We start from the raw sequence: 25,687 nt of genomic DNA on the forward strand, positions 1-25,687 counted from the left end.
GACAGCAGAGTCGGTAATGAGGGCTATATTCTCCCAGTCCTGGGTAAGGGTGATCGGAGCAGCCCTGAGGCATAGCGCCAGTACGCGCCTAGAGCTACCACTGGTGATACCCTCATGTAACAGTTACAGTCATAATTCTGGACTAATGTATATCCCAGGCAGCAGTTACTTCTAACCTGCAGTTCCTTAAAGGAGGCTATGATTTCTTTGTTACCAAACATTGGCCAGTCTCAATAATGTTCACCTTCCTGAGAGATTTGCAGTTAATAACTGTGAACAGTGTTGCATTCAAATGTCTATATCCAGGCAATGGAGAAATGGAAAAGAATTAGTAGCACATTTCCCCAGACAATTTATTTACCTTGCTCAGAGGGCTAGATGCTGTGCCATCTACCAGCACTGTTTGTATGTGTTTCCTGTGTGTATGAATAGGGTTGCCAACCTCCAGGTACTAGCTGGAGATCTACTGCTATTACAACTGATCTCCAGCCAATAGAGATCAGTTCCCCTGGAGAAAATGGCCGCTTTGGCAATTGGACTCTATGGCATTGAAGTCCCTCCCCTCCCCAAACCCTGCCCTCCTCAGGCTCCACCCCAAAAATCTCCCACCGGTGGCGAAGAGGGACCTGGAAACCCTATGTATGAATGACCGTGCGATCCTAGGCAAAGTTACATCCTTCTAAACACGTTGATTATGGTAGACTTAGAAGGGCTGTAGCTGAGCTTAGGATTGTCCTGCTCGAGAGCCACCATGTGCTTCTAGCAATTATTTCTGTGTGGTAAAAATTGTAATATGAAGCAAGCTTCAAAAGCCTTCCATATTAACCGCATGTATCTGTTGTTGTTTTTTTTAATTTTCACAGTTCTGGGTTATTTCCTCTCCTTGCCAATGCTGCAATGTCTGTCAAACCAGCATTACTCAGTCTGTATGAAGTCTACTATCTTCCTTTGGGCAAAACGTTGAAGCCAGGCCTGCAGGGTTTGTTAACTGGGATCTTTCCTGGTTTGGAAGAGGGGTCAGAGTATTATGAGAGGTAAAACTGTAGAGTAATGCAATATTACTGTTGTTTTTAAAAACCTGCATACTGTGAAATTTTCTAGGAGAGCTGGCGTAGTATCATAATTACAGTATCAGACTAGGACAGAGGAGATATGAGTTCAAATCTCTGCTCGGCCATGGAGCTCGGTGGGTAGCCTTGGACCAGTTCCTCTCTATCCTGGTGCACTATGTTCCCCAGCCAGTGCCTAAACTCCAGCAGCCTGTTGTGATGGTTATGCTCTTTTTAACAGAGCAAGCAAGCATACACAATAAATATATTCTTTTGCTACGGAGAAGGCAAAAACCCCAGGGCCTGTCAGCCAATTCGCTCTGATTTAAATTCATTCCCAGTCCTGTTAACCGGCAATCCCCTGCAGTCATAGCAAAGGTTGAGTAGCCACACAGAAAATAAACCTCGCAGGCATGGAGTGAGAGGGTGGGTCTTCTGTGGAGAGGGAGTTGCTGAATGCCAAGCTCCTCTTCAACCTGCTCCTTTCCATCTGACCTGTGCACCAGAGAGACACCTACAGCCCGCAGGTCTGTGTGCCTTACCCATCCCATGATGGTCTGACTTCCGGGGCGTGTCACAAGAAGCTGCTTGAATGCTGACTGACAGCCAGTGCTGGGCCCAATTGCCCATATTCATCCTTGTCCCCCCTCCCCCCCCGGCACAAATGATGCCCCAGCTCATGGCTAGAACTATACTTCATCTCTGCGTTTTTCCTTTTGAGATACGGTGACCAGAACTGCACACAGGATTCCAGATGAGGTCACATGATAGATCTATACAGCTGCATTATAATATCGGCAATTTTATTTTCAATGCCTTTCCTAATAATCCCCAACATAGAGTTTGCCTTTTTCACTTCTGCAGTACTTTGGGTTGATACTTTCATCTGCTGTGACCCAAAGATCTCTTTCCCTCTCAGTCTGAGCGAGTTCAGACCCCATTAACATGTACACTGGAACAAAAAATTCCAGCCTAGAGTACATCTCCTTACACTTATCAACGTTTAGCTTCATTTGCCACTCTGTTCCCTGTTCACCCAATATGTGGAGATAATTCTGGAGCTCTTCACAGTCATCCTTGGTTTTCATCATCCTGAATAATTTTGTGCCTACAAACTTGGCTACTATACTACTCACCCCTAGTTCCAGGTAATTTATGAACAAATTAAATAGTACTGGCCCCAATACCTGATATTCTTCCACTGCCGGTACTTGGAGTATATTTCATATCAATTTGTACAAATATGAATGAGACAGGTCTCAATATTGGACAGGCTGCTCCAAGCTTAGTCTGTATATTCAGTATTAGACATATGTCTGTGTGTGTGGTAAAAAAGGCTCGCTATTATCCCCCTCCATCTTTCTCTTCAGAGCTTTTAAGGTAGAGTATGACTGACCAGCTGGTTCATGTGTAAATTTTCTCTAGGAATTCTCTTTCTCATACCCGGTATCTCATTTCTCATATTTATTTACCAAACATACATACTAAAAACAGTTATTTGGCATAAATGAATAGGTAGGATGGCACAAAATACTAGAAAATGCAAGACAAATACAGTTGCTAACTATATACACAATTATAAATACTTCTCTCATCCTTGGGAGATGGATCAAGACTTTCTTTCCTCTGCAATAGCATGTGGTCATGGTGAAAACAAGTTGGGTTGCCAATTCAAAATTCCTTCTAAGGACATTTTTACAACAAATCAGAGTAAAGATTAAAGGCTTTCTGCAGTCTTTTCAAGTGAGTCATCTTCTCACGGTGTGACCAAAGCCTCAGTTTAGTCATCATAGGTTCTAGAATTCGAGCTGGATTTGATCCACACCCCACATTTGGGCGGCCCATGGTATCCGTAAAACTCTCACCCAACACCACATTTCAAATGAATCAACTTTCTTCCTGTCAGCTTTCTTCCTTGTCCAGCTTTTACATACATAGGAATGGGGCATAGATGCCAGCCCTGTACTGAGAAGTTTTCTCTTCCTCCTGGTAACAAGTTGGGGTGGCTTTTTGCTTTATTTTTTATTGGTTTGTGTGAGGATGAGCTGGCCCTGTTTTCATTGCTGAAATTTTTCATTTTTCTGCTCTCTTCTCATTCCTTGCACTGCAGAACCAACACTCTGCTGGAGAAAGTGGCCGCCGCCGTGGACCAGCCGGCTTTCTACAGTGCGCTGTGGGGCAGTCTGCTGACGAGTCCTGCTGTTCGGCTGCCTGGAATTACTTATGTCCTCTCCCATCTGAACAGGAAGCTTTCCATGGAAGACCAGCTTTACATAATAGGCAGTGACATTGAATTGATGGTGAGAGCCAGTAAAGTTTAATTTAATGCTATTTCCCAGTCCCAGTAATTTGTCTTCATAATCTCTTGAAGTCCTTGTTGCGTAAAGAAATAAATCTGGTGTATTTTGTAGCAGCAGCTGAATTGCAAGAATCTGCATGTTAGATCCTCCCCCCCAGAAAACAAGACACAGTCTGTAAACAATAATATTCAAGAACGCTGATGTAAATTCTGAGAATACTTGAAGAGTTACATCGTTCATCAGGCTAAATCATAGGCTACAGTTTAGTTTATGTTAAGCACATTTAAGTATTTGCTTAAATCTTTCTTATGGAAATCAGTGGACTTAATTTTTGTTTATTTTACTTCATTTTAAACCCCGTTTTTCTACTCAAAGGGGACCCAAAGTGCTTACAGTATTCTCCCTGTCTCCATTTTATCCTCACAACAACCCTGTGAGATAGGTGAAGGTGAGTGTGTGTGGTTGGCCTAGGGTCAACTAGCAAGATTCCACCGCAAAAGCGGAATCCAAATCTGGACCTCCCAGATTCTAGTGCAGCACTCTAACCGCTACACCACACTGTGCTTAACTTTGGCTGGTTGCTGCTGAAAAGTGACGTCTTCCATTGTTTGGCATGTGAGCTAAGATATTAAGGAAAGGATCCTACTGTCCACAGATGATCTTCCCTGGCAGCTCCCCTGAAGAGCCAATGCTGAGAGTTGGGAGATCATCACAGACAAAATGCTTTGCAACATGGGGGGGCTGCAGTAAGGAAGAGGACTTGGGTGAAAGTGCCCCTACTCTGCCATTGCAAGAGGGAAAGGGGATGGTTTTTCCTGATTCCCCCTTTCCTTCAGGGTCCCGTGCCACAGGACGCTTTGTTCAGGATGGAGAAGGGGAACATCCTCCTCCATTAACCCCTTATGCTCATGTATAATCAGATCCAACCTATTATCTGTGTGCTTCTTGTGTAATTTGATAGAGTTAAACTGTGGTATAGCTAAATTGTGGAACTCCCTGCCTCAGGATGTGGTGATGGCTGCCAACTTGGAAGGCTTTAAGAGGGGAGTGGACATGTTCATGGAGGAGAGGGGTATTAATGGCTACTAGTCAAAATGGGTACTAGTCGTGATGCATACCTATTCTCTCCAGGATCAGAGGAGCATGCCTATTATATTAGGTGCTGTGGAACACAGGCAGGATGGTGTTACTGCAGTCGTCTTGTTTGTGGCCTTCCTCGAGGCACCTGGTTGGCCACTGTGAACAGACTGCTGGACTTGATGGACCTTGGTCTGATCCAGCATGGCCTTTCTTATGCTCTTATGATATCGATTTGCTACGCAATTTTCAGTTCTTTTCATTTTATACATTACTTTTTTATAATTACACATTTATATTTAATACAATCACACATGAAGCTGCATTATACTGAGTCAGCCCACTGATCTGTCAGGGTCAGTGTTACCTACTCTGACTGGCAGCAGCTGTCTAGGGTCTCAGGCAAATGTCTTTCACGTCTACTATCTGGCACTTTTCCTGGAGGCGAATAATGAACCTGGGATGCTCTGCATGCAAAGCAGATGCTCTGCCACTGAGCCACGGCCCCTTCCCAACACTGATAGAATCAATACCCTTGTCTGCATGCATTTGAGAACAAGCAAAGCAGCATTGCTGCTTATAATTGTATATAATGGCAATTTTATTTCAGGTAGAAGCAGTAAGCACTTCAGTGCAGGATTCTAGTGTCTTAGTACAGAGAAGTACACTGGACCTGATACTCTTCTGTTTTCCATTCCACATGAGTCAGGTAAAATGAATAAATGTTCAGTGAATTACTCTGTGTGTGTCTTTGTATGTGTAAATATATATATATGTGTTTATGCGCTAGTCATGTAGGCAAACATCAGCCACACTTTAAGATTTCCCCATTTGAGAATAATGTAATCCAGTTAATAAGACCCACTTTCAGTCCGTGTTTTTCTGAAAAATATCTCCTAATCATCCTGAAATATCTCTTCTTAGGTCCAAAGAGTGTCTTATATATGTGGAGAGCTTCTGTAGAAAAGCACTTTCACACGCACTGAATAGTGCATTTTCGATGCACTTTGCAACTGGATTTTACTGTGTGGAATGGCAAAATCCACTTGCAAACGATCGCTAAAGTGCATTGTGAGTGGATTGAAAGTGCATGATGCAGTGCATGTGGCAGCACCCAAAGAGAGACGATTTTCCCTTTCAGTTAAAGTAAAAGTTGATCTGGTGGGTCATCTGGCTTTGAGTGGACACTAGGGGAAGTTGGGAATTGAAGTGTCCACAAGTTTGTGCTCCTTTGGTTTGAAGTCCTTATGCTGTTTAGCCCATTAGTGACTTCCAGTAAAGAGACAATAAAATATTGCCTGCCAATTGCTGGCAGCATTAGAAATGATACTGGAAATGCACAAATTCACTTCCTAGTTGATTTGAAAACAGCTGAAGTTTTTTACATGATACGTCTTGATCCAGTACAGTGGGCATGCAAAAAACAAACAAGGCTGCTTCATCTCGTGAGTGGAGATGTCCTGTACATGCATCAACTTTCCTGCTTTCAGGCAGAGATTACTGGATCAGGCCAATAAAATTGAGGTAATGCATTTGTTTTCAGGGCCCCGACTGTGTTCAGTTTAGGTACCCGGTGAACTTTTGGTAATAAGTAATATCTGATTTAATTAATATGATCATTTCCCCCCTTTCACCAATTTTACCATGTTCTCGTGTTGGTGCTACTGCTGCCCATTTGAGCTTTGGGTTATATATGAATAATTTAAATAATTTTGTTGCAAGAGAATGTTCACTGATTTTTATTACATTTTATTGAGGGTTTATTGTAAGGTACCTCGGGGACTTCACTATAAAACAGCACATAAATGTTTTAAAGAAATAAAATAAAGAATGCCATGAATCTTAGCATTTCTCAGATGAAAGAACCAGGGGGAAAGAATGAACACAAGCAAGTAGTATCACTAAACAGAGTTGCACTCTTCTCAGTCCATTGACTTCAGTGAATTTGGAAGGATGTAACTGTTTAGGATTACACTGTGAGATAGCAAGTTGCACTTCATAATTTTCTTCAACACAATTTATAGAACAGTGGGATTATTTGGCAATAGGTGGCATTAATTCTTCGTTGTCAGTAGGAAGTAATTTTTTCTCTTAAAAAAGATAGCGCTCATCACATCCTATTGAGTAATTTTGGACAGTCCTATAACTGACTGTATATAGAGGCAGCTCCCAGAAATTCTTAGACTTTTAAAAAACACATATATTAGCCATTTGGGTTGAGTATATTTTGAATAATACAAAGAAGCAGGTGCTCAGACTACATTTTGTACCTCTCTTATTTGTCTGCATTTAACTTTTTTGTAAGGAGAAAATGTTAAGTCTTCGTCACCAGTGATTATTTTTATTGCGTTTTAACCAGGGCTTGCTTCTAGTACTTATTTTAGTTAAATTGGATATAAGAAGGAGGCGGGTTGGAGGTAAAGGTTTGGTTATCGTCGGCTGATGCCTGCTGAGGAATGAGCTGCTTCGCAGAGGACTGATAAAAATAGATCTTTTTCGTCGGGCTCCAGGAGTCAGGCTGTCAAAATTTTGAGGTTCTGGGAAGCAAATCCTTTCTGGGAAGCGAATTCTTTCTGTCACCAAAGCCTTAAATGTGATACCATTTTCCATTTGAAGTTTAAATGTCACATTCCTAATTCTAGGCAACACGGCCAGACATGATCAGAATTCTGTCAGCATCTCTACATGTAGTTCTGCGCAGAGACATGTCACTCAATCGAAGGCTTTATGCCTGGCTTCTAGGTAAGAGCAGGATTTGTTTTTGGTACTATTATTTATTTGAAAATTTATGGTCAACTTCGGAATTTGTAAGACAGCAGAATGAGAAAATTAACAACAGTACAGGTTAAAAATAACAACAGGAATTAATTGGTAAGTGAATCAATAGCTTTGTTCAACTAGCTGGGAAAATGTAGCCCTAGTAAACTCCTGTCATCGAAGCACTATTATTTCAGCGCTGACCTAAATAAATAACATGTGGCATGCCCAAACAGGTCCAGCTTTGAGGCTTGGCGAATCTCAGATTCCATTGATGTGGGGCCACTATTGTAAATGTTCTGCTCTCTAGTCTGCGAGGGAGGTGGCATCTGCTTTAGTGGCTCTCACAATATCGAATATCACAAAGCTTTAGTTCCTAACAGGTGGGCCACAGGTGCAGAAGGTTATCAGTGATCAAGAAGGTTAATACTGGACAAGGTGGTCCCTCAAACGTCCCAGGTCCCAACTGTACAGAACTTTTAAAACTCAGAGCCAGAAACTGGAATTTGGTCAGGAAACCATTTCTGGATCCTTTATATGGTTAAAGTATGCCAAGTAGTGTATGTCTGGTCTTTAATCTGGGTGCCACTTCCTGACCAACTGAAATTCCCTAGTTGCCTTCAAGGGTAATCACGTTGCAGTGATGTGAATTATAAAGCTGCATTCAGTGAAATGTGGTTCATGAAGCTTTCTGAACAGTGTGGCCATTGACTACATCCACCTTGACCAGCATCCCCATTCACTGGGATCCCCAGAAAAGGCTTTGCACAGTGTACCTGCCCTTGTCTGAAATCAGACTGGTAGAGACAAGAACACAGGACCTTCTTGGTTAGAATTCCCTTCCTAAGGACACTAGACTTGCTCCATCCCCTCCTTTGAGAAACTAGTGAAGACCTTCATTGCAGCAGAAGGTGAGGCAGACAGCTATTTGGGGGCCCAGATGTTTTATTGCTTTTTGTTTTTAATAGCCGTATTTAAATGAATTGGCTTGTATCCAAAAAAACAAACTGAGCAGTATGAAGCTTGCTATCTTGCTATTCCCTTCCTGCTGCCACCCACTGATCCCTCACAAATTCTTCTCCTGGGGATAAGAAGACCCACACAAATGTCTGTGTGTACGTGCAGACCCACAATGGGCCAATACTACTGCCCTGGACCATTTTGGGCCGGGGAAAGTTGAGGGCCTTCCCCCACCCCAACGCAGTCCCCATCTGAACTGGTTCCCCTGTGGTGCTTCAGACTGGAGTTTCCACAGGGAACTCACAGCTGCAGTGTGACCGCTAGTCTTCGTGGTGGTGGTTGTTAAATGTCATGTCTAGTTCGGGGCTCAGGGGGCAATCCCATACAGAGTTACATGCTTCCAAGCCTACATTCTTCAGTGGACTTAGAAGGGTATAACTTGCTTAGGATGGCACTGTAAGAGAGCAGGTCTACTCAGAATCCTTTTTCTAAAAAAATAATTTTTTATTATTTTTCCAAAATTATTAATCACATAGTTTAACAATGACATAAGCAATAAAAAATAAAAACAAATAGGTAGCATTGTTAAAAAATTTATATATAATAAAAATTGTTGACTTCCCCTACACCTCCCTTCATCTTGTGATGAATTAGTAACCTCCTTTGCACAAAGTTCTAATCCTAATATTATTGTTAATATTTATTGATCTCTTTGACATTTATATTTTTCAAGGAAAATTTTTTAATAGTTAATAATATCATATAAAGGAAAGGAAAAAGAAAAGAAAGAAATAAGAATAAAATAAAAAAGAAAAGAAATAGTAAATCTCACTAGTAATAAATGGATTAGCATAATAAAAAGCATTTCATTATGTCCATTAAAAATTAATTATTTTGTAAGGCCTTCATTTCTCCCTCACACTCATTTAATACATATTATTTTTCTAGTAAATTGATATAGGTCTACTCAGAATTCTACTGAGGCCTTTTGTTGGTGCTTATTCCTAGGAAAGTGTCTTTAGAATTGTACTGTAACCTGTGATCCCAGAAGTACTTGATTCAAACGTTGCGTTAGCTATGAATTCACTGGATAGTATTGGGTAAACCACTATGTCTTAGCTCCCCGCCTGCAATATGAAAATAATAACGTTGTCCACTTTACATAATTCTTTTAAGAGTTACAGAAAGAATATACGTGAAGCACTTAAGATCCCTATGGAAGTGCTATTCTTAGTATAGTTTAGGTTCAGCCTTAATCTTTTTGAAGCCTTTTCTCTTTGGCTAGCAAAAAAACTGACTCTAGCATTCGTCAGCATTTACAACAAGCAGAGTATCCCATTTCTTAGAAAAGTGGAATCAGCCTGATGTTTTGCTCTTAATGCGACTAGTTGCCGTTGTTAAATTTTTAATTTAAAAATGGTCTTTCCTCTTGCCAACAATATTTGGACGGCAAAATGGTAAGTTGGTAGACTCGAGCTGTTGTTCTCCCTGTTTGTCCTTTGCCATTTTATTTAAGCACTCTATTAATATGACCTTAATTTTCTTTGCTTGAAGGTTTTGATAACAACGGTGCCATTATAGGGCCTAGAAGCACAAGACACAGCAATCCCGAAGAACATGCTACCTATTATTTCAACACCTTCTCTAAGGATATGTTAGTTCAGGTAGTCATGCTTTTCATGTGTTGTTTGCGTGATCTTCATGTGTTGTTTGCGTGTTATATGTTACACGTAAACTGGCAAGGGCCCAGTTGGTGCTACTCATGGTCATCTGTTGGGATCAAGATGCAGTTTTTACACCACTGCTCAACTCACGTTCCATAAATGGGCAAATCTCATAGGCAATGTGGTTGATTGGGCAAGAAAACAAAGCGCTGTGCTCTGTATTCTTTCAAGCCTTCTGTGGAAACTGTGGTATTTTCTTAGAATTTTTGTGTGCAGAAATCATTGTTAAAAATAACTTCTTAGAATAAGCTTTTTAAAAGCACTGTCAGTATCCTCAGTTCTTCCATTGTTTCTTTTTCTATTCCATTATCACTAGGATTTGGGTTTCTTAGCAATTTTGTATTGAACAAATCCCTGTAAAATGATAATAATGAAATCTTGTCTACAGAATTTAAGTTTTTGTGACTGCTAAGGGCAATAGGTAGATCAGGACACTCAAATTTCTGCTTGAGGGATTCATATGTGGCATGCATTAAGATTCTCTCCCCCCTTTTTGTCCATGTAACCCTTTTCCATGTAAGCCCATAAGTGTGGCCTTCCATTACCTTTTTCCATGGCTGACACAGAAGTCCACTGGTCAGAAGACCGTGTCCTTAAACTGAGAACGTGTCAGTATTTTGCACAGGGGAGGGGGAGCCAATCTGGGGTCCTCCAATGCGATTATTTCTTATTTATTAATAGGAACAAATAGTTATCTGCCAACATATCCTCTCAGAGTTGGAACCAGTTAAAGCCCAGTATCTAGAACGTGTTCAGATCTCGTAGCTCTGTGTGAAAAAATGGACCTCACCAGCATGTGTGGCATTTCAACGTAGCCCAAGTTCTCTTTCACAGGTTTTTTTAATTCTAAAAGGTCATCTTTTACAGGCAATGGTGGGAATTTTGCAAATCAATGGACAAGGAGAGGAGAGCACGCTGATGCAGGAGCTAAAGCCTTTTCGGATTCTTATCAGTTTACTGGACAAACCTGAGCTAGGTAGCTATACAGATGTTCATCTATGTGTGTGTATATTTGATTACCGTCATGTAAAAAGAGAATTATGGATAATGGATTGGGATCGCAAGTTCTGCAAGCAGAACTCCACTTCAAGAACAAAACTTTCCCACCTCCTCCTTTCCCCTACATCCCCCCCAAAAGATATGCCCTGTGATCAGGGAGTTCCCAAGAACAATACTGAGTACACAGTGAGGGTTTATACAGGGAGGACAAGAGCCCTTCTTTTGGCAGAAAACAAGGTCTGCATTCAACCCAATGTTAACAGTGAAAAAGCCAGGCATTGTAAAGTATGTATTTGATCAAACTTTTATGTTTTCATTCTAAGAATGTTCTGTTTCTCTCTAATACCATTCAAATGATTGTGGGAGGCCTCATACTATAACAGCTAAAATAGCATTCTGCCCCAGCAAGTCACCCCAAGTCACATTACTGTTTGAGGCTGATGACATGGTGTTGGGCCATGTACACGGTTTATTTCCTCTGTTGATTCCTAATATGCGGAACGAGGTACTGGGACTAAGAAAATATAATATCATACTGGTGTTGCAAGGGTGTTAGTATGATATTAGATATGTTGGTGTACATGTACTTGAAGTAGCCAAGTTTGCAGATGACACCAAATTATGCAGATGACACCTAAAATTATTTAGGGTGGTTAAAACAAAATCGGACTGTGAAGAGCTCCAGAAGGATCTCTGCATACTGGAAGAATGGGCATTAAAATGGCAAATGAGATTCAAAGCGAGTAAGTGTAAAGTGATGCATATTGGGGCAAAAAAAACCAACTTCACATATACACTGATGGGATCTGTGCTGGCAGTGACAGACCAAGAAAGGGATCTTGGGGTGGTAGTGGATATCTCAATGAAGATGTCAACCCAGTGTGCGGCTGCTGTAAAAAAGGCAAATTCCATGCTGGCCATAATTAGACGAGGAATAAAAAATAAAACTGCTGATATCATACTGCCCTTGTACAAATCTATGGTGAGACCACACTTGGAATACTGTGTACAGTTCTGGTCACCACACCTAAAAAAGGATATTACTGAGCTTGAGAAGGTGCAGAAAAGAGCAACCAAAATGATTAGGGGTCTAGAGCAACTGTCCTATGGGGAGCGGTTAGGACGCTTAGGGCTGTTTAGCTTGTAAAGAAGGCGGCTAAGGGGAGACATGATAGAGGTCTATAAAATTATGCAAGGTTTGGAGAGAGTGGACAGGGAGACGTTTTTCTCCCTCTCCCATAATACTAGAACACGGGGTCATCTGCTAAAGCTGGAGGGCGAGAGATTCAAAATAGATAAAAGGAAGTATTTTTTCACACAAAGCATAGTTAAATTGTGGAACTCCCTGCCCCAGGATGTGGTGATGGCTGCCAGCTTGGAGGGCTTTAAGAGGAAAGTGGACATATTCATGGAGGAGAGGGGTATTCATGGCTATTAGTTAGAATGGATACTAGTCATGCTGCATACCTATTCTCTCTAGTATCAGAGGAGCATGCCTATTATTTTGGGTGCTGTGGAACACAGGCAGGATGGTGCTGCTGCAGTCATCTTGTTTGTGGCTTCCTAGAGGCTCCTGGTTGGCCACTGTGTGAACAGACTGCTGGACTTGATGGGCCTTGGTCTGATCCAGCAGGGCCTTTCTTATGTTCTTCTTATGTTCATATGTCAAAATCACAGACCAAGCAAAATAACCTGCAAGAATCATAGAGTTGGAAGGTACCACCAGGGCCATCAAGTCCAACCCCCTGCACAATGCAGGAAATTCACAACTACCTCCTCCCTCCACACCCCTAGTGACCAGAAGATGGCCAAGATGTCCTCCCTCTCATCATCTGCCTAAGGTCACAGAATCAGCATTGCTGACAGATGGCTATCTAACCTCTTCTTTAAAACCTCCAGGGAAGGAGAGCTTACCACCTCCCGAGGAAGCCTGTTCCACTGAGGAACCGCTCTAACTGTTAGAAAATTCTTCCTAATGTCTAGACGGAAACTCTTTTGATTTAATTTCAACCCATTGGTTCTGGTCCGACCTTCTTGAGCAACAGAAAACAACTCGGCACCCTCCTCTGTATGACAGCCCTTCAAGTACTTGAACATGGTTATCATATCCCCTCTCAGTCTTTTCCTCTTCAGGCTAAACATACCCAGCTCCTTCAACCTTTCCTCATAGGACTTGGTCTCCAGACCCCTCACCATCTTTGTTGCCCTTCTCTGGACACGTTCCAGCTTGCCTACATCTTTCTGAAATTGTGGTGCCCAAAAACTGAACACAGTACTCTAGTTGAGGTCCAGCCAGAGCAGAGTAAAGTGATACCATCACTTCGTGTGATCTGGACACTATACTTCTGTTGATGCAGCCCAAGACTGTGTTTGCCTTTTTAGTTACAGCATCACACTGCTGACTCATGTTCAGTGTTTGGTCTACTAAGACCCCAAGATCCTTTTCACACACACTACTGCTCAAACAAGTCTCCCCCATCCTATAATTATGCATTTGACTTTTCCTACTTAAATGCAGAACTTTATATTTGTCTTTGTTGAAGTGCATTTTATTAGTTCTAGCCCATTTCTCCAGCCTGTCAAGATCATCCTGCATCTTCGCTCTGTCTTCTACCGTATTTGCTACCCCTCCCAATTTAGTATCATCTGCAAATTTAATAAGCATCCCCTCTATTCCTTCATCCAAATCATTTATAAAGAGGTTGAACAACACAGGGCCCAGCACAGATCCCTGAGGAACTCCACTAGTCACTTCTCTCCAAGTGGACGAGGAACCATTAACTAGCACTCTTTGGGTACGATCTGTCAACCAGTTGCAGATCCACCTAACAATAATAGGATCTAACCCACCTTTTCCCAATTTGTCAACTAGAATACTATGTGGAACCTTATAAGACGCCTTACTGAAATCTAGATAAACTATGTCTACAGCATTCCCCTGATCCAGCAAGGTAGTAATTTTCTCAAAAAAGGAGATAAGATTAGTCTGACATGACTTATTCTTGAGAAACCTGTGCTGGCTCTTAGTGATCAGATCCATCCTTTCTAAATGCTGAAGGACTGATTGTTTGATGATTTGTTCGAACACTTTTCCTGGTATAGAAGTCAAGCTGTTGGGTCTGTAGTTACCCGGATCCTCCTTTTCCCCCTTCTTGAAGATGGGGACAACAGGTTCAAATCCCCACTCTGCTGCGGAAACTTGTTGGGTGACCTTGGGCCAGTCACGGACTCTGTCTAACCTATTGTCTCAACCCCTGATCCAATTCCGTTCTCCAGTTCTTGTTATTGTATTTTATACCTCTTTTTCAGTAACAAGTCCCTCAGGCTGGAAAGTTGTGGTCCACCTCACCAGTCAACTTCTTCTTCTTCTCCTCCTCCTCCCAGCCCTTCCTTTTATATTATTTAATATCAGGTTCACTCTCCCCTTTAAATGTATAAGGTGAAGTAGATTTGTTTTCTTTAGTGTGTCTGCTTTGACGCACACACAGGAGTCCTTAATCTTGAAACAGAGCTCATCAGTGATTGAGATTGGTCTGCTCCGACCAGGGGGAACAGAGGGCAGAATCTTCTCCTGTCTGTCACACCCAAGCCGTTTGGGGTCCCCATTGGGGAGAATATAAGGCAGTATATAAACAAATAAATAAAAATAAAGACATTCAGGACTGCTAATGAAGTTGCCTAATAAATGTTGGGATGCGACGTCACCCCATGGGTCAGGAATGACCCGGTGCTTGCACAGGGGACCTTTACATTTTACTTTTAATGAAGTTAACCAAATGCAGTCCTAAATGAATCCATCTTCAGCTGCCTCTTAAAGATGAAAAGCGATGGGGGGGCCAGGCACGTCTCCTTGGGGAGGCTGCTCCGTAATCATGGGGCTGCCGCGGAAAAGGCTACATCTCTTTCACTTGGGTTCACAGAAAGGCTGCAATCTTCAGATTAAGATCACAGCTTAAAACTTTAATGACAGTGAGCACACATTAAGGGTTAATGAAATCAACTATAGTAATCATCATGTCAGTGCTCTGAGCTGCAGCAACCAACAGAGATCTCGTTCCCACTGTGACACCACCGAAGCCACCCTTTTCAGAAGCTTTCCGAACTTCTGATATACCCACTTAAATAGTTCCTCCAGTTCCTTGGATCTAAATGTGCAGTTCTGTTTTGAATAAATGGGTTCTATGAAAATGTCAGGCAACATCCTGTATCTTTTGGATAAAGTGCTGTTGAATTGCTGCTGACTTATGGCGACCCATAATGTTTTCAAGGCAAGAGATTAACAGAGGTGGTTTGCCAGTTGCCTGCCTCTGCATAGCAACCCTGGACTTCTTTGGTGGTCTCTTAACCAAATACAAACCAGGGCTTACCCTGCTTAGCATTCAAGATCTGACGAGACTGGGCTAGCCTGGGCCATCCTGGTCAGGGCTTTCCATACTTTGTATAAAATTTGTGGTAATGCTGTGTGTCTTTCTGCAGTACTGGAGCACAGTAATTAGGGCTAAGTTATTATCCATTTGTAACTGAGGATAATTCTGCCCATGTAACTGGAAGGGCAGTTTCCCATTAACCTGGATGGGATAACATCTGGGTGTTCAGTTGGTTCTAATATGTATGGTATTAAGAAAATCATTTTTGTAATTGTCAGGGAAGGTCTGTTATCTGCCTGGTTCTCTCTGCAGCAAAATGCAAATAGGCAGACTTTTCCAAGAACACATACTGACCAGATTTTCTCCTCTGTCAATTTAACTTGTGCCATTATTGCTTACATTTCAACAGAAGTGGAAAAGTGATCATTCTTACTGAGTCGAAACACTCAAAACACTGTCATTAGCTATCCTTTATCCGCACAGGCAGTAATTGTGTGTTCAAATTTAATGTTGAAAGCCTAGGTCTGGAAATCTGTAGCTTTTACATAGCTAATTGTAATAAGAATACAAAAGAAGATTGCCAACGAGTGTTTTGTTGTATGCTGTCTAAATTGCATAATGGATTAAATTTTAGTGATTAATGATCTGGGCCCAGTCCTGACAGTAGCTAGTGAGTAATTCTTTCAAATCAGCATAATTCTCCCTCTTTCTCTCTATAGGGCCCGTAATATTAGAGGATGTACTGATTGAAGTATTTAGGACATTATATACGCAGTGCAAAGCAGAGCTGGATCTTCAGGTGGAACCTTCCTTCAGCAAGGACCACGCACAGCTAAGCAGGTGACTGGATGCAGAAGGGGAAAAGTGAAATTGCTATTGGTAGGCAGGATTCGAATACGAATACAAAAGCCTTTTTTGGCATTAAAAGGGAAAACGTACAGTGGAGTTTACAGTAAAATCATGATATAAAGTATGCAGGTATCATATGGTAAAGTTTACTATAAAATCATTTTTATAAGAACATACATATCCCACTAGATTGGTTACTTGGTTATTTAATCCTGAGTTAACCATTATATGGTGCAGAGTAGCAATCACGTTAATTACAATCACTCTAATTACAAGCAAAAAAAACCCTTGCCACCGAGTCAATAATTGTTGCATCCTGCGTGGTCATAAGGTAGGACACCTCTGAATTGGTAGGTAAGCATTCCCTATCAGCAAGTAATGGGTCTATGAGATTGGAACGGTCCCTATCATAGAGTGGACACTTAAGGAGGATATGTGAAACTGTTTCTATGTTGCCATCTCCACATGGGCAAACCCGCTCCAGGTATGGAACTTTATTAAATCTTCCATATAGTAAGGCAGATGGTAATACATTTAATCTAGCAAGCATATATGCTCTCCGCTGTTGGGGTACAGTTAGGCACATGAAATATTGCACCACAGATTGTTTATATGGCCAAGGCTCCCAGCACAGGGGCGAACATCTGTAGGCAGGATTAAAATTTCTATTCAAATAATTCCATGCACCCAGAGATGGTCTGGATTTGCTGTTTCTTGAGCAGTGGGGCCTTTCATACTGCATGACAAAAGAATTCTGAGAAAATGTAGAGTTACCAAAATTGTTTTGTGTTTCCAGATAAGGCAAGCATTTATTTTATTTTTTTGGATGAATGCAAGGCCTTGGGCTAGCAGACATTGAGTTGTGTGGGCACAACAAAGTCTTTCCCGTTGTGGGCATAGAAAAAGGCTCGTGCACAAAAGCAGCTCGACTTCAGAGCCTTCAGTTGGCCCTATTTTCACTTGCATGCCTCTCTGGCTTACAGCCCATGACAGGCTGTTGTTGTTTAAGTGTGTGCCTTTTCAAATTTTTTGTGTAGTCCCGTCAGAGCAGTTGTTAGCTGCTAAACTGAGCAGGTAAGACGGGAGCTGAACAGTTTTTCCTCTCTGAGGAACCTTGTGATGAGCAGCTGAGAAGCAGTAAATATCCCTGTTTCTTACACTAAACACCTCAGAATTTCAGAGAAGTGTCATGGGTGGAAATGACAGCAGAATGCGCAGAAAAGTGGTAGGATAGGGCATGGGGAGGTGGCAAAGGAAAATTGGTGTGTGGAAGGTAAAGCAATATGTTTGGAGTGCAAAGAACAAAATATTTGTGTATTAAATCTGGTTACATTTTTTTCTTTTAGCAAACTGAGGGAAAATAAGAAAACAGCAGAACTGATTAAAACTGCCAATCTTCTCTTTAATTCCTTTGAGCCATATTATATGTGGGATTATATTGCCCGCTGGTTTGAAGAATGTTGTAGGTAAGTTATGTCCCATTAGGGTTGCCAACTTCCAAGTGGTGGCTCGAGATCTCCCACTATTACAACTGATCTCCACGTGACACAGATCAGTTCACCTGGAGAAGGCAGACTCTGTGGCATTATACCATCATATTTGGAAGGGGGACTCCATGGCATTATACCCTATTGTAGCCCATTCCCTCTCCAAAATCCGCCCTCCTCAGGCTCCACCCCCAAAATCTCCAGGTATTTCCCAATCTACAGCTGGCAACCCTATATCCCTCTAGAAGGTCTTTCCATTTTATCATGTCCAGCTGGAGAAACAGAAGAGGCTTGATTAATTTTTGAAAGCTGTTGAATAATTTAAAGTTTCAGTGTGAGTGGTAATCTGGTTTTGAATAGAGGGATCTTTACAGAATTTATAATATAATAAATTTGGTTATTTTTAAGGTGACATAAGATGTTGGTGTTTATTTTACCATTGTTATTATTTACTACTTTTATGATCTGCCTTTCATAGCAGCTCTTCTGGAATTTTGCAAAGCTTGTTAGGGGAACAGAGGTGGACTGGGAGGCCAAAATAGCCCTGCAAAGCCCCACTGCCTTTTGCTGACAGAAACCAAGGTTTGAAGGCTGGCAATATTTTTTTGATAATATAGCATCTCCCACAATGGCCACTAAGATCTCAGAGGCACTGCTTCTATTATTTTGGGGTGTTTTAACCTTTCCCCTCCCATGGTTGTTTTTAGATTTCAGTTTTTTCTGCAAACCTGTGGATTTTCTCAAGTTTGTAGAAAGATCTGTCTTGTCTGTTAATGACTCCAGTCTCTGAATTTAGGTATCCACAGATGGGGCCATGTTTAGAATTAAATATATTGATACAAACAAAAAAACTGGCTAAGGCATGACATATGATAATGCAGAAACCTAATTCCAAAGGCAAAAGACAAGGCATAAAAGCAAGGTGATACATACAGTAAACTTTGCAAGAGACTGTAATCATATTCCCTGAGTTGTTTCATTATACTACAGTTCTAAACCCTTTATAAAACTTATCACACACACAAAAAGATGTTGTAGAAAAGTGTAACCACGTTAATGGAGGTATTAGATCTCCTTTCCTGCAAGGAATGGCTAAGGAGTCAGTGCCTTTTCAGTTTAGGAAAAAACACAGGGACCCCTCAAGGACTTGCAGGAGGCATCATATTTCCCATCCCCAGTATTTCCTCATCCCCTTTACTGAAAGCCCCCTTAACCTCTCCCCTTTTCCTGTTTCTTTCTCTTCCCTGCTTCTGGCAGCCTCTCCCCTGCAAGGACTGGAAACTCCCATATCCTCAGCTTTCCTTGCTTACCTCTCTCTTTCCCACCCACCCACCAACTTGTCTACCTTTCACCCACCCTCATCTTCAGCTATATGTATTTATTCACTTCATTTATACCTTGCTTTCTCCCCAGCGGGGACCTAAACAGCTTACATCAATCTCCTCCCCTCCATTTTATGCCCATCTGTGAGGTAGGTTAGGCTGAGAATGTGAGACTGGCCCCAGGTCACCCAGAGAGTTTCCATAGCAGAGTGGGGATTCAAACCTGGGCCTCCCAGATCATAGTCTGAAATTCTGACCACTATATACCACACTGGCTTTTGTTGAGTGGCTGCTGTTGAGCAAGCAGCCAGTCCTGGGTGAGTCATGTGTGTGGTAGCAAGTCACCTGGTGGTTGCTTGCTTCTGATGAGTCCTCCCTCAAAGACTAAAGACCATCCTGGAAAGTGCCCTGCTCCCTCTTCTACCTTTTACTGACAGAAACCAAGGTCTGAAAGCTGGTAATACTGTTATGGTTGTCTGGCAACAGCCACTGAGGACATTTGTTTCTTAAAGCTGCAAGCACTGCTTTTGTTATTGGGGGGAGGGTTAACCCAGTGTATTTTTGGTTTAATCAAATGTATTTTTTAATGTATCAAACTTGGGCTTTTTCAGGTTTGTAGAAAGATCCATCTTGTATGTTCATAGCCCTAGTCTCTAGATTTAAGTATCCATAGATGTTGCCATCTATTGAGAATTAGATATATTGATACTAATAGGAGGTATGATAGAGGTTTACAAAATTATACAGTGGGTGGAAAAAGGGGAGAGATAAAACTTTTTCTCCTTTTCCTCACAATGTTAAAGTTCAAGAGCGCTCAATGTTAATAGGCCAAGGATACAGGACAGATGAAAGAAAGTACTTCTGCACTCAATGAATAATTAAATTATGGGCTTCACTGTCTGTGGGTATAGTGATGGCCACTAGCACAGGAAGATTTTAAAGAGGATTAGCCAGATTCATGGACGATAGGTCCATCAATGGCAACACTGGGGGGTGCCCTGATGTAGCTTACTCCAAAAGTTCTTCAATTAGAACTTTTAGGGCACATTAAATGACACAACCTGTTTTTATAAACTTGTCACGCTGCTGCCAAATTCTTCTTTGTAGGAGGACACTGCATGCCCGACTACAGACTCTGCCTGGTGGTAGCGAGCCTGCTGAACTCCCCCTGACCAATTTCTGCCTACTGGTTGATTTTTTGTTGGATATAGTCTCTTTGGTAAGGTCGCTCATTCAATGCAGACGTACAAAGTTGCTACTCCTCCGCTATGTATTAACACAGACACTTCAGTGAGAAGGGAAAGAAAAAAGTAATGTTTGCCTTTAGTTTAATTAGCTGTAAGTTGGCAGTGATAAGATGTAAAATGGGATTTTCATCACACAGGTCAATGTTTTTCTTTGGATGAGGGAGTTTATCACTGGATTTTTGTTACAACTCTTCCCATTTTCTAACTATTTTGTCATTTGATTGTAGAATATATTGCTGTGTGCTTTTGTGAAACCTGCTAAGTACCAGTAGTTCTTTATAATGTCATAAAATGTCTAGTTCTCATATGATAAATATAATGTGCATGTTATCTATTCTTAAGGCACTCTTGGAAATGCTCCCCCCCCTTAACCTGTCTTGTCTTCAAATTCTTTGCTTTCTCATTTCAAAGCCTACTAGAAGTATGAGAGTGCTTTGTCAGGTATGATATTCAGACTGTTTTCCATTTTTAATTATGCTTTCTGGTGTGCAAAATATATTACTAGCCATTGCATTATTCTGGAATGCTTTTCATCAGTTTGCTCCAGGATGTTTGCTGTTCACAAAGGACATTTCTGGTTGTGCTTCTGTTGTGGCTTTTCCCCAACATTCAAATTTCAGTTTACAAAATGTAATTCCCCACATTCATTCATTGCTATTGAAATTTCTGAGTGGAATTTCGGTTCCGAACCTAGATGCATTTGTTTCATTTATACCCCACCAAATTGAACTCACACACAGGCCATTTACGCTTGGGCATTTAGCCTCACAATCCCCACGGGACTGCTTCAGGGCTTTGTTGGGATTAGACATGATTTTTCCGACCTTCAGAAGTGATTTTGCTGCCACCTTGCTGCCCCAGCCTAGACTTGAGAGCCCAGTTCTAGCCCCACGAGGGCGTGGACAGGAAAGCCTTTAACCCGTTCCTAAATATTGCCTTTTAGTGTGGTGTGCCGAACCCGGCATGAGTGCCACCCCAAGAACTTCCCTATGCTAGGATTTAGCAGAGTGGGAAGCGTGCCCGACTAGGTCCTCTTCCAGAGACAGCTGCTGTCACTGCCATAGCCCCCGCCCCCACCCCAAAACACTCTCATAATATATTTCTCCACTGGCTGGCAAACCACAGTGAGTTCTTTTTTTGTTTGTAATACCCTTGCTTCGGCTGTAAAATGGCCACGGGTTCAAATCAATTTAAAGAACCCTGCTGCAGGGTTAGCGGGGTGCTGGTGTCGTTTTTTTTTTTTTTAAATCACTACAGCCAATTACGGAGCAGCATTTTGGGGGGTAGGAATTCCTGCGTGATTCAGAACCTCCACATTTTTGCTGGGGATTTCTTCATTACAGTAATCTACTCCTAGTACTGCTGGAATTTCTTCAGGGCAAAAAGCCCCCATGCACAGAGTTTTGAAAATTTGGATCAGAAAACTGTGCCTCTAAAGAGTGGCAAACCCAATACAAACTTCCCAAGCATAAATGGCCACACAGTTCCCAGTAGGTCTTCTATCTAGACTCTTGAGTAAACCTAGATCTGGTTAGATCCTGCAAGGTTGCAGTATCATGTGACCTCAGATCACACCTTAGGATGTGTGGAATATCCTATGGTTTGCGCTTCCCGAATTTCTTAGAGTCTATCACTCTTAGCAGCATAATTTGTTGTCCATGTCCCCTCTGGGATATATTCTTACAGTCTGGCTGTTACCTGCATAATGTAAATGAAGTAAATGAACAAATTTTTATATTATAGCAACATTTTTATTATGGGTTTAGATCTGTGCCTTGTAAGCATGCTTGTGCTCATAGAATGACATTTTCCCCAATTATTCAACCTGCCGTGCTCCCTGAAATGTGGCTCTTGCAGATCGGTGACGCTTGGAAGTAGCATGGTGTTGGGGAGGTCTCTAAAGGAGGAGAAATCAGTGGAAATCTTCCCCCCCCCCCACAAAATTAATTATTATTTTTTACGAAGAAAACTGACACATTACCTAATGACATACTGGCAATCAGTACAAGTTAACAAAATGAAAGCCTGTTTAGTGGAATTTTTTTGCAAGTGCAGATTACAGACAGTATCTCAATTCTATTTATTTCTGTCTCTTGCTAGGAGACCTATATCGAAATACAAACTGAACACCTGCCTCAGCTGTTGCTCAGAATGGTCTCTGCCTTGACGAGCCACCTGCAGACGCTGCACCTCTCTGAACTAACAGACTCCTTGAGGCTCTGCTCCAAGATACTGAGCAAAGTTCAACCTCCATTGTTGTCTTCTGGGACTGACGGTGCACTGCAGCTTCTAAGCAGACACAGCAGCATCAAAGAATGGGAAGATAAAAAGGTAGGCCTGTATCTGTTTTCCAGTTTGAAGGTAAAACAGATTAATTTCTGAATAGCTTCTAGGAACTTGAAATCTTAGTTTAAAGAATGGCTAGGTTGATTTACAAGAACCCACGTGCAACTCATGGACTTCTATGTTATAGAAAATAACTCAGAATATCCCAGCATGCTTTGTACCCTTGGGACAAAGAATGGCTTAACTAGCTGCCCACGTCCATATACGTTTTTCTGTCATCTTTTCTTTGACACTGGGGAGAGGGTGGAATGAAGAAACTAATCGCTAATCTTGGGGCCAAGCTGAAGATGGTGGGTGTCAAATGTAGGGGGGCAGGGCAGGAGCAGAAAAATTGTATGACAGGGATGTTACTGGGGTGTGTGTGAAACCGAGATGGTGGGGGGAATGTTACTAGGGGAGGCGTGAAATTGTGATGGTGGAGGGTAGAACTAGGAGCTCACAATGGTGAAAGCAAGACCAAACCAGACTGAATATGTAGAGTGAACTTACCTTCTGACTTTTTAGCCACATAGTTTGGTATTCAAAGTTAACAACTTTGCTTGTGCTGTACTGATGTATTCCCACTCTATACAGTTCTGCTTACATTGAACCTATGTAGTTATTGCATTAAGCTGAATAGTGAATAGCAAAAGCACCAAACACGTTATACATTTTTATTTTCTTGACATGTAGGGGTCCACAGGGTTGGATCCAAAGGATCGTGAGAGGAGCTTGTTCTTTGGTGCTAAGCCCCCTTGCACTTCCCAGAAAGTGGCTCCTGGACCACTGTGGGGGGGGGGCGACTTGGCGGTTAGAGGTGGAAAGGGGAAACCACAACCATCTCACCACCCCTCTTGCATGGAGTGGTGTTCTCCTCATGGAAGAGCACTTTGGATGGTGCATATGGTCAGCATAATATGCCATCTATATGTAGTAGATGAAACCATAGTGGTGTTAGATGGATTCAGCCAAACTAATTGGATTTAACTCCTAGTGTGGTATTGGACCCTTTCAAATATGAGTTCTATATGGATCCCTTTGAACAGTAATGGCAAAAATATAACTGTGATATAGAAAACCTGGCAATTCTGGATCTGTTGCTAGATTAGAAGGAAAAAGCTAATGCAATAAGATATTTTCTGGTAGAAGTATGTGGAAATAATGCTTGAAATGCCCAAAACTAGTCTCTACATTTGATATTTCCCATAAATCATTCAGATTGACTATTTTAATGACTTTTTAAATCATTTCCTCCTTAGATGCCACTGGTTTCTATAGAAATTCCCAGCGAGGTGTTTGAAGATGGCGAAAATCCTCCAAGCAGCCGGTCGTCAGAAAGTGGCTTTACCGAGTTTGTCCAGTACCAGGCCGATACAGCAGATGACATTGACCGGATCTTGAGCGGTGGTCCTGGAACAGCTGGCGTCGCCGTCGTAGGCAGCACCTCCTCAGAGGCTGAGACAGCCTCTACCATGGGTTCTGAGGAGACCATAGTGCAGCCTCCTGCCAAGATGACCCAGGGGACAGGATCTCGAGGTGGGAAGATGACAACAGTCCAAAAGACTGCAATGCAGTGCTGCTTGGAATACGTCCAGCAGTTCTTAACCAGATTTATCAACCTGTATATCATTCCAAGCAATTCCTTGTCTCGGCCTTCGGCGGCAGAGCTTCACGAGGACCCTGCTAGGGGGAAAGGAGAGGCTGCACAATGCAACAGAGAGTCTCAAGGAGACGCCGCTAAAGGGAAGAAATCAAATAAGAAGACAACACCAAAGGAATACCTCTCTGCCTTTACTGCTGCATGCCAGCTCTTCCTTGAATGTTCAAGTTTTCCTGTTTACATTGCAGAGGGAAACCATACCTCAGAAATACATGCTGAGACAGATGTTGGTGAGTCCTGTTCCTTTTTTATCCTCTTCCCTGCAAGTTTTCTTTTGAATTTCATTGTCGATTTTGTAAAGCGGGAGAAGTTTTGCTGTATAACTTTTTTTATTTCCTGTTTCCCCCCCCCCCCCAAGGGCATAGCCCAGTCCTTTCAAAAACCAGTGAGGCATAAAAGTTAGACTATTAGCTAGAAAAAAAGGGTTTCTGGAAAGAGATGCTGAGGCTTGATTTGGCTAATCTCTTAGAAGGGCTGCGTTCTGCTACAGAATGATGAATTTTAGTAACATTAATATTAATAATCTCCCTGACCTGGCTGGCCCAGGCTAGCCTGATCTCGTCAGATCTCAGAAGCTAAGCAGAGTCAGCCCTGGTTAGTATTTGGATGGGAGACCACCAAGGAATGCCAGGGTTGCTATGCAGAGGAAGGCACTGGCAAACCACCTCTGTTAGTCTCTTGCCATGAAAACCTCAAAAAGGGGTCGCCATAAGTCAGCTGCGACTTGACGGCACTTCACACAAGCACACACACACACACACACACAATATTAATAATCAGAGTTAGATGTATCAACCACACATGTTCCAGTGTCTTGATGACTTGATTTTGATGACTTGCCATCCAGGCAGTTTCTGTGACTCTTGGTGAAATGCCAATATTCATTTGTCATGAATAAGCCCTTGTATTTTGTGTATTTAACAGCTATGTGTGCCAAGTGTATTTAACAGCTATGTGCATATCCTTGATGTGCACCAAGCATGGGACCCTAGTGGGGGTGATGTTCATTTTATGCATTTATATAGTCTCTCAATCTCATAGCACAAGTGTCGGTTTCCTCTGGTGCGTTTGTCACATAAGCTTTATGGTCACCGTGACCTACAGATCTCTCCACAAATAACCAACTGCAGTTTCTTCTCCGGTGCCTTGTCGTGTGCCATTCAGTTCCTTTCCCAAAATTTAATTCCTTATCTTTAAGGGGCCATGCCTGACTCACTACCACAGTTTGGCTTGTGCCTTCTGGCAGCCAGTCCAAAACCTGAAATGAATTGATTCCAGTGATATCCACAGTAGCTTAAGCCTATCTTCCTTCAGGGCTTCATCCTGTCGTCCTTTGGAGAATTTTGCCATTCCATTCAAGTTTCTTAATGTTGATTGAACTGTCATGTTTTGGGGGTAGGAAGTCAAAGCACCATAATAACCCACATAGATAAGGAAATAGGACTAGATAGGAGGGTTTGAGGTACATGGTTTATTCATAGCTTCAGTTCATCACAGTGCAATAAATTCTTACAGACTTGGAAAGTGCACAGACCTCCTGATCTGAACCCCTGCAAGAAAGGCT

At 42.0% G+C, this 25,687-nt stretch overlaps 1 protein-coding gene across 1 annotated transcript in view; it reads left to right on the forward strand.

Annotated features, from left to right (window-relative positions):
- Positions 1-25,687, forward strand: part of DOP1A (DOP1 leucine zipper like protein A) — a 68,432-nt gene that overhangs the window by 12,650 nt on the left and 30,095 nt on the right. Inside the window, exons 4-15 of the mRNA XM_056856083.1 lie at positions 864-1,034; positions 3,160-3,349; positions 5,037-5,135; positions 7,069-7,168; positions 9,698-9,807; positions 10,735-10,843; positions 15,953-16,073; positions 17,429-17,548; positions 19,999-20,110; positions 20,550-20,579; positions 22,239-22,469; positions 23,723-24,353. Of these exons, the coding sequence (XP_056712061.1) occupies positions 864-1,034; positions 3,160-3,349; positions 5,037-5,135; positions 7,069-7,168; positions 9,698-9,807; positions 10,735-10,843; positions 15,953-16,073; positions 17,429-17,548; positions 19,999-20,110; positions 20,550-20,579; positions 22,239-22,469; positions 23,723-24,353 (2,024 nt within the window). The remainder of the gene's footprint in view (positions 1-863; positions 1,035-3,159; positions 3,350-5,036; positions 5,136-7,068; positions 7,169-9,697; positions 9,808-10,734; positions 10,844-15,952; positions 16,074-17,428; positions 17,549-19,998; positions 20,111-20,549; positions 20,580-22,238; positions 22,470-23,722; positions 24,354-25,687) is intronic.

Source organism: Euleptes europaea, chromosome 10 (genome assembly GCF_029931775.1).
Source record: "Euleptes europaea isolate rEulEur1 chromosome 10, rEulEur1.hap1, whole genome shotgun sequence".
NCBI lineage: Eukaryota > Metazoa > Chordata > Lepidosauria > Squamata > Sphaerodactylidae > Euleptes > Euleptes europaea.